The sequence below is a fragment of the Mercenaria mercenaria genome, chromosome 1 (genome assembly GCF_021730395.1).
Source record: "Mercenaria mercenaria strain notata chromosome 1, MADL_Memer_1, whole genome shotgun sequence".
Taxonomy (NCBI): domain Eukaryota; kingdom Metazoa; phylum Mollusca; class Bivalvia; order Venerida; family Veneridae; genus Mercenaria; species Mercenaria mercenaria.
The window spans coordinates 90,616,757-90,629,966 of record NC_069361.1 but is presented as its reverse complement, the minus strand read 5'-3'; the positions used below and the strand labels follow the sequence as shown (position 1 = coordinate 90,629,966).

The following is a 13,210-nucleotide window of genomic DNA, read 5'->3' as shown; positions in this document are numbered from 1 at the left end:
TTTGGACTTAGAAAATTCTGGTTAAAGTTTAACATGCAAGTTACTATCCCCAAAACTAATGCAGATATTGAATTGAAACTTAACATGTTTCTTTGGGGTTATAAAACTAGTTGATAACATCATGTCCCATAACTCTGATATGTATTTTGGTCAAATTATGTCCCCTTTCGAACTTAAAACTCTTTCGATATTTAACATTTTGGGAAATAATTTCCTGCTTCTGTGACAATATTTCGAATAGTCGAGCTTGGCTGTCTTACGGACAGCTCTTGTTTTTATAGAAATCATATAAATTTTGTACTTGAGCATTTTTTCCAAAATTTAGTTTAACCTTAATGATTTGGAGAGTGATTTGAATAACCTTCACAATGACTGTGCAATCTAGTACAAACTAGTATAAACTAATGAATTTTTGTGGTCAGTTCCTATAGAACTGTTGCTATAAACATTGGTATTTATTGTGAAGCATAAAAACCTGTATTGTTCTTGAATATAGGGATAACGCATGTTTTTTCGTGTTATAACATCTGCAGGATCCCGATGTTATAATATGAAAAGAACATACGCTAACGCTATTCTAGCATAAAACACGTAAAACCCAGGCAAATGAATATCTTTTCCCTCAATGTCATTAAATTTCCATGAAATGCGCGGTAAAGTCTTCATTGTTTTTTCACACATTGACGTCATTTCCTTTTGAATAATCCGTTTTGGGGCCGTAATATGTTTACGCTTTGCCACGGAACGCGCATATATAAAAAGGTGTTATAATAGCATGTGAGCACGAGAATCTCTGTTAACACATGTTTTCTCTCCTGTTAAAACACCCCCGAAGAGTGACAGTAACAGCAGTTTTATGCTAGAATAGTATGATGATTTAAAAACTATGTTTCAATGTATGTGACATGTTTTCAGTATTAACACCAAAAGGAGAGATGGTAGACCTTGAGAGTTTAGGGCGATCTCGAAGTGGAAGATTGATTAAGCCTCCGTTGCAGTGGTGGACAGGTCAGACACTAGAACTTGATGGAGAGAATGTAACAGTGAAGGCACCTACAGTTGCTTCTAGCATGTTTTTACAGGAGTTTGAGGATGGATATAAGGTATATAAAAGAGAAATTACATTGCTCTCTTCTCACTCTGACCATGTTGAATGTGATGCATACATACTTCGCAGTGGAGACACATTACCTTTATTGAACATGAAACTTACCACTGCTAATTGATTTTTATGCCCCCAGTTTTGGGGGGGGAGGGGCATATAGATTTGCCCTTGTCCGTCTGTCCTCCGTCCGTCTGTCCGTCCTTCCGAAAATGTTGTGTCGCGCCTAGCTCCAAAAGTATTTGACGTAGAGTCACAAAACTTTACAGGAATATTGGTCAGCATGTGTAGTTGTGTACCTCGGGTTTCGCGTCTGGATTCATTCAGTTGTGTATGATTTATGGACCCTGACTTTGTAAAAATTGGACATTTTAGTGTTGTGTCGCGCCTAGCTCCAAAATTATTTGACCTAGAGTCACCAAAGTTTACAGGAATGTTGGTCAGCATGTGCAGTTGTGCATCTGGGGTTTCGCGTCCAGATTCATTCAGTATTGTAGGAGTTATGGCCGCTGACCTAGGAAAAAATTTGTGTCCTTTGTCATATAGTGGGGGCATCTGTGTCCCATGGACACATGTCTAGTTATATTTTATATATTTGTCATATAAAATCAGGCACTGCCTATCTCAGTTCAAAAAAGGTTGTGCAGGGTCAGTTCACTTTTCAGAAACTGGTGCTGTTGTAGGAAATATTCACATACAAACATACACATACATTATCTGTCCAGTTTTCCTGTATGAATATGTATGATAAAGTATACAATACTGAAGGATAGAAACATTTGTAAAAGAGCTTATATGCCCCCTAAAAATTTTTTTGAGGGGAGACAAATTTGAGTTGCCCTTTTCTGTCCATTCATCCATCCATCCTTCTGTCTCTGAATATAATGTAGTTCATGTTTCCAGGGCTCCAGATAATTTTTTTGGCCTATGAGTATTTACTCATCATAATTCTTGCGAATGAGTAAAATGGTAAAATCTGAAATTGACTAGGGGTAATTTTACTCCTAAATATTTGTAAATGAGAAAAAAAAACAGAAATCAGTTTTATAACATATTTATTGTGTGTAACACCCATGGATTTGTTTGCAGTTCAGTTTCAATTCAGCATTCAAATTTTTGCTTCTTTTCTCTATTGGCTTGCTTTGGCTTCACACTCACTGCCAAATCCAATAGATTATTCAATATACCTTTAACGATGTTTTGGGTATCATTTTTTGTTGGTTTAAAGAATGCGTAGCACGTCTGTTCACTTCATACATTCTTAGAAAGAGACATGTTGCTGTTCACTCCACACCGGACGTTTATATTTTAAATCGACACCGCTTTAAAATACACTACCTTACCATCAATATTAATTCCCAACAATTTGATTTACACACGCATTGAGTGTATAATATGGTTTAACCGAGGTTTATAGAGTACCAATCAATGCCTGTGTATGTTCAATGTGGCACAATGAATGCTGATCGTGCACTGTTATGTAAAGCATCCAGACGATTCAGATTTTGTTTACGCTTGTAAAAAGTCATTGCATGCGTTTCTGTAATTTCATGTACGTTTTTATACGCTTAAAAATTAGTAGACATGCGTATATGCATTATTTCAAAGCGTAATTTACGCTAATACGCATCTTATCTGGAGCCCTGTGTTTCAAAAGGTATTTGACCCAGATTCATCAAACGTCACAGGATTGTTAGTCAACATGTGATGTTGTACACCTGGTGCCTAAATTGGGATTGCATACAGCCATGTCAGAGTTATGGCCCTTGACTTAGTAAATAATGTGCATGAAAAGGGACTTAAAGTTTGTCCCATGTATCTCAAAAAGTGTGTGACCTAGGACAAACCATGAAAACCGTTGCCTCGCAAAACTTGTCCGAAACACTGACCTCTACTGGGACATAAACACCATCCAACCTTCCCCAAACAAACACACAATTTTCTTTAAATTTTACTGCCTTCCTCCTCCTTTGAACTTAAACTTTGCCCAGCTTTGGGAAGGTCTTATTTATGTTTTGAGTGTAAATAGCATGAATACTATGATTGGATTTGTTATGTAGTGTTGGTGCAAATTTGATGCCTGGTTGGGGCTAATCATTTATGACTTACAAGAGGAGTAAAATTCACAGACTTTCAAAGATTTTGAAGAAGTGCATTTCACAGTGAGTTATTTTGTGTGGTGTGTATATGTGTCAGTATGTGCAAAGAAAATTCATCAGCTGGTGGTGTGTTATGTGTACATGTAAGATTGTTCTACTCAGTGTGCTTGTGTTCTTCTATAGTTCTTCTATTTCTAGAAATCAACTCGTCAGGTGAAACCTTACTGGAATCCAAGGCAAAAGGACAAGGATTATTCATTGAATATAAGTAAATCTTCACTTAACTCAAGCGTTTCTTCTGTGGAAACAAAGAGAAAACATAAAACCCAGAAAGAAGAACAAGAAAACACCTCATCTAACACAGTTGATATTTCTAGTCAGTCAGAGGATGATCTTGATCCGAAGTTGAAGTTTGAAGTTAAATTGATTCTAGAACATGTAAAGGGGAAAAGGAAAAAAGTGCAAAAACGAGAGACGTGTTATAGTAGTAAAAAGAAGGAGAGAGAAAGCCGTGCTGAAAATGATAATCCATTTGATCTGAATGAAACAACAGACCTTGATACAACAGAAACTGAACAGGAATCTTCCAATCAAGTTGTCTCAAACAGGTCTAGTTCTAAAGGGAGAGGAGATCGGAAAAATGGTAAGAAGACTAAAATAGCACCACTAAAGGAAGTTAAGACAAAGGTAGAGCAAGTAAATGTGGTATCTTCTAGCACTGGAGATGTTGGTCATGATGAGGAAGGTATTGGTTATAGAGCATTAAGATCTAGAAAAGGAAAAGTTTCTGAACCAGCAGGTACAAACATGGCACTCAGACTTAACAAAAAGGAAACCTGCGTTGAAAATAAAGTTAACATTTCTAGAACAAGAAGAGTTCTTTCGGTTATAAAAGAAGATGAAGCTGATGATGAAATAGGTTTGTGCGATGAGGACTTTGAACCAATGAAAAAACCTAAAAAGAAAGTTAATGTTATTACGAAACGTGCTGCATTAAGTAGGAGCAAAAATTCTGTGAAAGAAGGTGATGGGAAGGTGGAGACTGTATCTAAACCTCCTGAATCTTCTGATGACATTGAAGCTCACTGGACTAAAGATGAAAAGGGGAGATTAGATGAGTATGTTTTCTATTCAGTTTTTCCATTACAAAATAATAAAAGGAAGAATTGAATAAGCTGTCTGGGTTTTTAGCTCACCTGAGCCAAAGGCTCATGGTGAGCTTTTGTGACTACTCAATATGCGACGTGCGTCGTCCGTCCGTCAACATTTTCTAAAAAAATCTTCTTCAAAACCACTGGGCAGAATTACACCAATCTTCACAGGAATGATCCTTGGGTGGCCCCCTTTCAAAATTTTTCAAAGAATTGAATTCCATGCAGAACTCTGGTTGCCATGGCAACCGAAAGGAAAAACTTTAAAAATCTTCTTGTCCAAAACCGCAAGGCGTAGAGCCTTGATATTTGGCATGTGACATCATCTAATGCATGGGTGAAAGTTTTCCGTATTATGACGGAATTCCATATTTTGGACCTTCCCAAAGGTCATTTTTCCAAATCGTGTAAATCCGATGAGATTTCCGATGAGATTTTCGGGGGGAGGGGGGGGGATCAAGTCAACTCGTCCCGTAGTCATTGTTCCAGTGCGGTCGTCTATCAGTGGCAAAATAATGGCATTCGTATTTTCCAGGATGCTAAAAATAGCGCTTGTATCGGAATACCGTATGTAACATTATTCTAAAGCCGAAAATAACCGAACGCTGGCGATTATTCATCCAAAAATAGACTGTACATCGGTTATTTCCGCGGATAAGAGTGAAGATTCTATTTGAAATTTCCGTGTGTAACCGTTTGTAACCAATGGTTAACGAATCATTTCAGCATGCGTGATACTTTATGACCTCCTTTTACGACAACCAAAAACCTGTTGATTACTGCTAATTGGAGGCAGTCACAATATTGAAGAAAATGACCGATCTGACCATCATGAAGTTTCTACCAATGGATTAAAACACCAAGGAGATTGAGAAACAAGCCAAGAACAAAATTTAACGGCGATGGCAGTTGTCTGAGTTAGATTCTGAGAGGTTGAAATGGTCTGATAGTGAGACCTAGAAGGCTACATAGATATTTGATGTGTTGCATATTGCACAAACGATTAATTACAAATCCAATGGAAAGAAAGGTATCAGACTTCACTGCGAGGACGGCAAACACCAGAAAAAAAAAAAGACACTCGAGTTGTGAAAACTGAGGTGAGATGATTTTTCATTATCTGTTTATAAATGCTTAATCTATATGGAAGAGGTACTAAAACTCACAAGCATCCATGACTTATGAGCCCAGCAGCAAAGTGTCAGTTTAAACTAAAGAAGCCAATATCTTAGGGGAACCAATGCCCAATTTTTTTTTAATATGTATATATGTCTTAAATTTGGGACTGTTCTTGATGTCTTTTATGGCTCTTCTGTATAGTTTTGTATGTCATTTAATACTTTGTCCATTTGTTTACTTTCAGGTTCTGCCGGGTTCTTCTAATGGTACTAAGAACACTGAATCTATGCAAGACAGGGTGGATAAACAACATGCCATAACCAGTGGCACATACGTAAACACACATAGCATTGCCAAATGTTAGAAGGATGACCTAAAGAAAAATCTTAAAGGACAGATCTTATCACTGTATACCAGTGAGGCAACAAACAATAACAATGATAAGAATTTGAATGTAATCGCATTGTATATTGTGAAATAGTGTAGAAATAATAAAATTACAAATTAATTTTTGAAAAATAAGGTCTTGAATTGTTGTTTGCAGAAGTCTCCAAAACTGAAATACAGAGGACTCTACTTATCAGGAAAAAGCTTTGTACAGTACTTGGAAATTGCTGTATTTCAGGAGCTTCCGGGGGCCACTGGCCCCTTGGACCCCTAGCCAGGGGTTTGCCCTGGACTCACCGGGGGCCCTATCGGCCCCCTGGCCCCCAGATATTTCTTTCAGTATTTTTCAGTTTTTCTAACTTTCACCCATGCTAATGGTCCTCTATGAAGATTGTTCAAATTGTGCCCCTGGGGTGAAAAGAGGCCCCGCCCTGGGGACCACAAGTTTTACATAGACTCATGTAGGAAAATACTTTAAAAATCTTCTTGTCTAAAACCACAAGACCTAGGCCTTTGATAATTGGTATGTAGCATTGCCTTGTGGTCCTCTATCAAAGTTGTTCAAATTGTAACCCAGGGGTGAAAAGAGGCCCTGCCAAGGGGATCTCAAGTTTTACATATACTTATTTAGGAAAAAACTTAAAAAATTTTCTTGTCTGAAACTGCAAGGCCTAGGCTTTTTATATTTGGTATGTTGTATTGCCTTGTGGTCCTCTACCAAAATTTTTCAAATTATGCCCATGGGGTGAAAAGAGGCCCTGCCCAGGGGGTCTCAAGTTTTTCATAGACTTAATATATAGGAAAAAACTTTAAAAATCTACTTGGCTGAAACTGCAAGGCCTAAAACCACAGGACCTAGGCCTTTGATAATTGGTATGTTACACAAATTGGTATGTAGCATTGCCTTGTGGTCCTCTATCAAAATTGTTCAAATTATAACCCTGGGGTGAAAAGAGGCCCTGCCCCGGGGGGTCTCAAGTTTAACATATACTTACATAGGAAAAACAAATAAAAATCTTCTTGTCTGAAACTGTAAGGCCTAGGCTTTTTAGCTCACCTGTCACAAAATGACAAAGTGAGCTATTGCGACCGCTTGATGTCCGTCGTCAGTCGTCCGTCATGCGTCAACAATTTCTAAAAAAATCTTCTTGAAAACCACTGGACAGAATTACACCAAACTTCAGAGGAATGATCCTTGGGTGGCTCCATTTCAAAATTGTTCAAAGAATTGAATTCCATGCAGAATTCTGGTTGCCATGGCAACCGAAAGGAAAAACTTTAAAAATCTTCTAGTCCAAAACCACTAGGGCTTTGATATCTGGTGTGTAGCATCATCTAGTGGTCCTCTACCAAAATTGTTCAAATTATCCCCCTAGGGTCAAATATGGCCCCGCCCATGGGGTCACATGGTTTATATAGACTTATATAGGGAAAACTTAGAAAATCTTCTTTTACAAAACCACATGGCCTAGGGCTTTGATATATAGTATGTAGCATCATCTAGTGGTCATCTACTAAGGTTGTTCAAATTATCCCCCTAGGGTCAAATATGGCCCCGCCCCGGGGATTCCAAGTTTTACATAGACTTATATAGGAAAATTTCTAAAAAAATCTTCTTCTTGAAAACTACTGGGCAGAATTACACTAAACTTCGCAGGAATGATCCTTGGGTGGCCCCCTTTCAAAATTATTCAAAGAATTGAATTCCATGCAGAACTCTGGTTGCCATGGCAACCGAAAGGAAAAACTTTAAAAATCTTCTTGTCAAAAACCACAGGGCCTAGGGCTTTGATATATGGTGTGTAGCATCATCTAGTGGTCCTCTACCAAAATTATTCAAATTATCCCCCTAGGCTCAAATATGGCCCCGCCCCGGGGGTCACATGATTTATATAGACTTATATAGGGAAAACTTTGAAAATCTTCTTGTACAAAACCACAAAGCCTAGGGCTTTGATATTTGGTATGTAGCATCATCTAGTGGTCCTCTACCAAGATTATTCAAATTATCCCCCTAGGGTCAAATATGGCCCCGCCCCGGGGGTCCCAAGTTTTACATAGACTTATATAGGAAAAAAAGTTAAAAAATTTTCTTGTCTGAACCACAACACTTAGACCTTTGATATTTGGTTTGTAGCAATGTCTTATGGTCCTCAACCAAAATTGTTCACATTGTACCCCTTGGGTGAAAAGAGGCCCTGCCCTGGGGGTCCCAAGTTTTATATAGACTTATATAGGAAAAAGCTTTAAAAATCTTCTTGTCTGAAACCATACGACCTAGGCTTTTGATATTTGGTATGATACATTGTCTAGTAGTCCAAAATTTTTCAAATTATGCCCATGGTGTTAAAAGAGGCCCCGTCCTGGGGTCACTTAGTTATTATGTGAGTTATATAGGAAAAATACTTAAAAAATCATCTGATCCTATTTCCAAGACTGTTTAATTATAATCACCTGTTGACCTCAAGTAATATGATGTCACTTGACTCTGACCTTGACCTACTGACCTTCTTTCTTGTTTTTTAAGATACAGGCTTGAAATTTTGATGACATACACAGTTTTGCACACAAATCGTAAAACTGAATTTCATTGACCATGAATGTGACCTTGGGTGAAGCTCTACAAATTTTTTTCAAAGAATTGAATTCCATGCAGAACTCTGGTTGCCATGGCAACCGAAAGGAAAAACTTTAAAAATCTTCTTTTCAAAAACCAGAAGCCCTAGAGCTTAGATATTTGGTGTGAAGCATTGCCTGGTGGACCTCTACCAATTTTGTTCAAATCATGACCCCGGGGTCAAAATTGACCCCGCCCCAGGGGTCACTTGAATTTACATAGAAAAATCTAAAAAAATCTTCTTCTCAAAAACCAGAAGCCCTAGAGCTTAGATATTTGACATGTAGCATTGCATAGTGGACCTCTACTAAATTTGTTCAAATCATGACCCCGGGGTCAAAATTGACCCCCCCCCCCCCCCAGGGGTCACTTGATTTTGCATAATGCCTGCTGCACAGTAAATGGGCCAAATGTGTTAGCATCAAAGTCAAAAACTAAAGTTAAAGATTTCTTACCTGTTAAGCCTTTTTCATGAAGTTATATGTTTTACCTTCATGAAAAAGTAAAATAATGGATAACTTTTTGCTGATTTTTGTTAGTATACATCATTTTCTATCAGTGGTTGGGCAAGGGGACGGACGTTACATGGGAATGTAAAAAGCTCGTTTCTGAAGCTGTTTTCTGTCATTAAGATGAGAAAATTCACCAAATCAATAAACCAGTACATCTTTACAAGAAACTTATAAAAAATTTGCCAAAAATTGAAAAAAAAATTTTTTTTTGTTATTTTACCTGTCGAAGCAGAGAAGGAAAAAAACAGCCATACTCATATTTTTCCTGTTACCATTTATAATATTATACTTAATTGGATAACAACCTTTTAAATGAAGACACAAGAACATCAGTTATTAAACAATTCAGTTTTTTTGTATATTTCTTTTTTATTTAGGCTTCAAAACTAGTAAAGAGAAACTGATGGCAAAGGGGGACGGACGTTACATTATGAGGGGACGGACGTTACACTAATTATATACATTTGTTTTTTAAAGCTTTAATGTGGCTCTACTGAATAAAAACAGATTCTGTTAATGTTAAACCTATCTAGATGAATGAAAAATGATACAAAGTAATAAAATAAAAAGAAATATGCTGAATTAGAGTCTTAAAATATGGAGGGAAAAAGAAAACAGTATTTTTTAATCAGGAAATTGATAGTGTTCGTCCTATATATTCACTGACTTAATGAAAGGTGTTTCTAAATTTTCATTACTATGCTAATGTCATTCAATAAAAGATATGTGTGTGGTAATGGTACATCTTACTGCTAGACTTAAGTAAATTAGGATGGACGTTACAAATTCACCATAATTTCTAACAATTTTTTTTTTGCAAAAACTATGTTGAAGCATAAAACAAAACGAAACAGAACAAAATGAGAAAACGTATTAAAATATTTCTTTTCATGAACATGTAAATGATATGTATCATATAATATCATACACTTTTAAGAAAGTGACAGTAATCATCATCTCAGCACAAGAAGGGGATAAGAGCTCTGACATCAAACACTTTTTTAACCGAGGTGAGGAGGATCATTTTGTTTCACTTTGAATTTCACAGATACCACTATAAATCATATTAATATACATAGATTAAGAAAAATCCCTGAAGTATGTAATCTGAAAGTAATGCTGAAAATACATTTATATAGACAGTATTTTCTATTCCCCTGTTTTGGGGATTGAAGGAAGGATCCATTAGGAGGGGAAAAATATGCTGTAATAACAAATACTATTTGGGTCCTTAACATGAGTTTGAAAAAAATATACCCTGGACCCTGTACAACAGTTGGTACATTTACTTAAAATATCTGTGATTCATTGCCATGACACATCAGATTTTGTTTATGAAATGATCATAATTTAGAAAAAAAATTTATTCAATTTAAGGGTCTACACAACCATATGGCCATTATTACTGGCATGAGCCTGGATCATAAAAATTAGTTCAGCTTAAAAGAATTTCACACATTTAGTCCCACTCCTAATCTGCAAATGACAGCAAGCTCCTCCCCTTTCTCAGTTTTTCAAAAGAAATCACTTTGTATATACAAGGTTCATTAACGAGTCAGTGTTTTTACAAGGACTAGGTATGGATCCAGAAATGTATATACAGGGTCCAGTTTTATGGCACCTTGTATAACGCTTAAGTTTTCCCAAAGTATGTGTTTATACAAGACTCGTTAAGAGGGTAAGTGTTGTTTTTAGAATCTTACAAGGATCCAGAGATATATACATGTATAAATTGGGCCAAGTTAAGTGGATCCATTTTATCAGTTTTGTATATTTTTCTCATGTTGTTTTTATAGCCAACTGTTGGTCCAGCAGGGGTCTCGTTACATGTGACATATTATTCTTTTGAATAATGTCCTCATATTTGTAAATAAATGTTTCATTGGGAATGATTTAACACACACCATCTTTATTTATCAATATATAACCTACAAAAAGTTACTGATGAATAACAAAATCAGAATATATGAAATATTCAATTATCGCAATTTTTGTAACATCCGTCCCTTTTCTGTAACGTCCGTCCCCCTATTTTTCAGATGAAGATGATACAACATCATATAAATCTAAATGAATCTTTTTATTTATTTATTACTTATTGATGCATGTCCTATCAAACAGGAGTTAATTTCATTTACATTTCCTCACATAGCATAAAAAAACAAAGATTTTTGCTCTAATTTTCAGGTTTTTTTCTAGTTTTCAATTTAAAATACTCAAAAGTATGAAAAAAAATTTTTTTCAACATTGTTTTTGATAATTTCATACTTTTTACATACTCTTGTGAAATAATAGTATCAGATATTACCATCAAAACATGAAAACACTGCATTTTGAACAAGACTAAGAAAAGCATATATAGGGGGACGGACATTACAGGGACGGACGTTACACATAACTTTTGATATTTCGTCATTTTTTTCCCAGCAAGGCTGCAGATCTATTTATTTTTCATTTTTTCATGATAGGTATGTCATTAAGCATATATGAAAGTAATTGATATCAATATATTCATATTCAATTATAAAATAATAGTGGGGGACGGACGTTACACTTTTTTTCACGCAAATGGTTTTTTGGGTGCTTAAATGGACTTTTTTACTAAAATGTCCATTGATAAGTGCTGCAAGCATTTTTTTCATATTCTACAAATACATAGTAAGACAGTGAGCAAGAAAATTATTTTGAATATGTAAAATTAAGACATTTTGTGTTCAATTCAAAATTTAGCATTTTTATTAAAAACAGTGGTGTTACACGAGTCACTCATTATTATCATATTCATAAAAATGTAACGATTTCAGTGATCATCAATGTTATACATCATTATAAAGCTAATAAAATTATCTGTTTAAAGGTATTCAAATCAAACTTATATTTTGTTATTTGAAAATACTGTAGCATTTTTTGAAAAGTGTAAAAATCCAATGCTAACGCATTACATGAAAAAACGGCCTATTTTCAGCCATAAAATGGCTTTCAAATTTTTTTTTTGGTTGATTATGTGATTTTTTTTTACTGCAGCATTTGAATACAACTAAGACACATTGAAAACAGTTTTAACAAAACTTGAAACAGATGTTCCTCCATAAATAAAATGCAGTTACATGCTTTTTGAAAAAATTGGCCCATTTACTGTGCAGCTGGCAATAAGAAAATCTTCAAAATTTTTCTAAAAATAAATAAACCAGAAGGCCTAGAGCTTAGATATTTCACGTGTAGCATTGCCTAGTTGACCTCTACAAAATTTGTTCAAATCATGACCCCCAGGGTCAAATTGACACCACCCCATGGGGTTACTTGATTGCACATAGAAAAATCTTCAAAATTTCTTTAAAAATAAACCAGAAGGCCTAGAGCTTAGATATTTGACATGTAGCATTGCCTAGTGGACCTCTACAAAATTTGTTCAAATCATGACCCCGCCCCAGGGGTCTCTTGATTTTACATGGAAAAATCTTTAAAAAATTTCTAAAAATAAACCAGAAGGCCTAGATCTTAGGTATTTGACATGTAGGATTGCCTAGTAGACTTCTACAGAATTTGTTCAAATCATGACCCCCAGGGCCAAATTGACCCCGCCCCATGGGGTTACTTGATTGTACATAGAAAATTTTTAAAACTTTTCTAAAAATAAACCAGAAGGCCTAGAGCTTAGATATTTGACATGTAGCATTGCCTAGTGGACCTCTACAAAAGTTGTTCAAATCTTGACCCCCCAGGGTCAAATTGACCTAGCCCCAAGGGTTACTTGATTGTACATAGGGAAATCTTCATAAATTTTCTAAAAATAAACCAGAAGGTCTAGATCTTAGATATTTGATATGTAACATTTCCTAGTAGACTTCTACAAACTTTGATCAAATTATGACCCCCAGGGTAAAATTGGCCCCGCCCCAGGGGTTACTTGATTGTACATCAGAAAATCTTCCAAAAAATTTCTAAAAATCATCAGTTTGACATTTGAAACATGTAGCTCATATTATTCTGGTGAGTGATCCAGGGTCATCATGACCTTCTTGTTTATATTTGGTATGTTGCCTTGCCTTGTGGTCTTCTACCAAATTTTTTCTAATTATGCCCATGGGGTGAAAAGAGGCCCTGCCCAGGGGGGTCTCAAGTTTTACATAGATATAGGAAAAAACTGGGGGTCACTTGTTATATGAGTTATATAGGAATAGATACTTAAAAAGTTATCAGATCATATTTCCTAGATTGCTTAA

General features: G+C 35.8%; 1 protein-coding gene across 2 annotated transcripts in view; it reads left to right on the top strand.

Moving 5' to 3' along the window:
• Positions 1-13,210, top strand: part of LOC123530733 (mis18-binding protein 1-like) — a 58,106-nt gene that overhangs the window by 32,465 nt on the left and 12,431 nt on the right. For both annotated transcript variants that reach the window (XM_045311512.2, XM_045311506.2), the window contains exons 12-13: positions 916-1,103; positions 3,400-4,319. In XM_045311512.2, the coding sequence (XP_045167447.2) occupies positions 916-1,103; positions 3,400-4,319 (1,108 nt within the window). The remainder of the gene's footprint in view (positions 1-915; positions 1,104-3,399; positions 4,320-13,210) is intronic.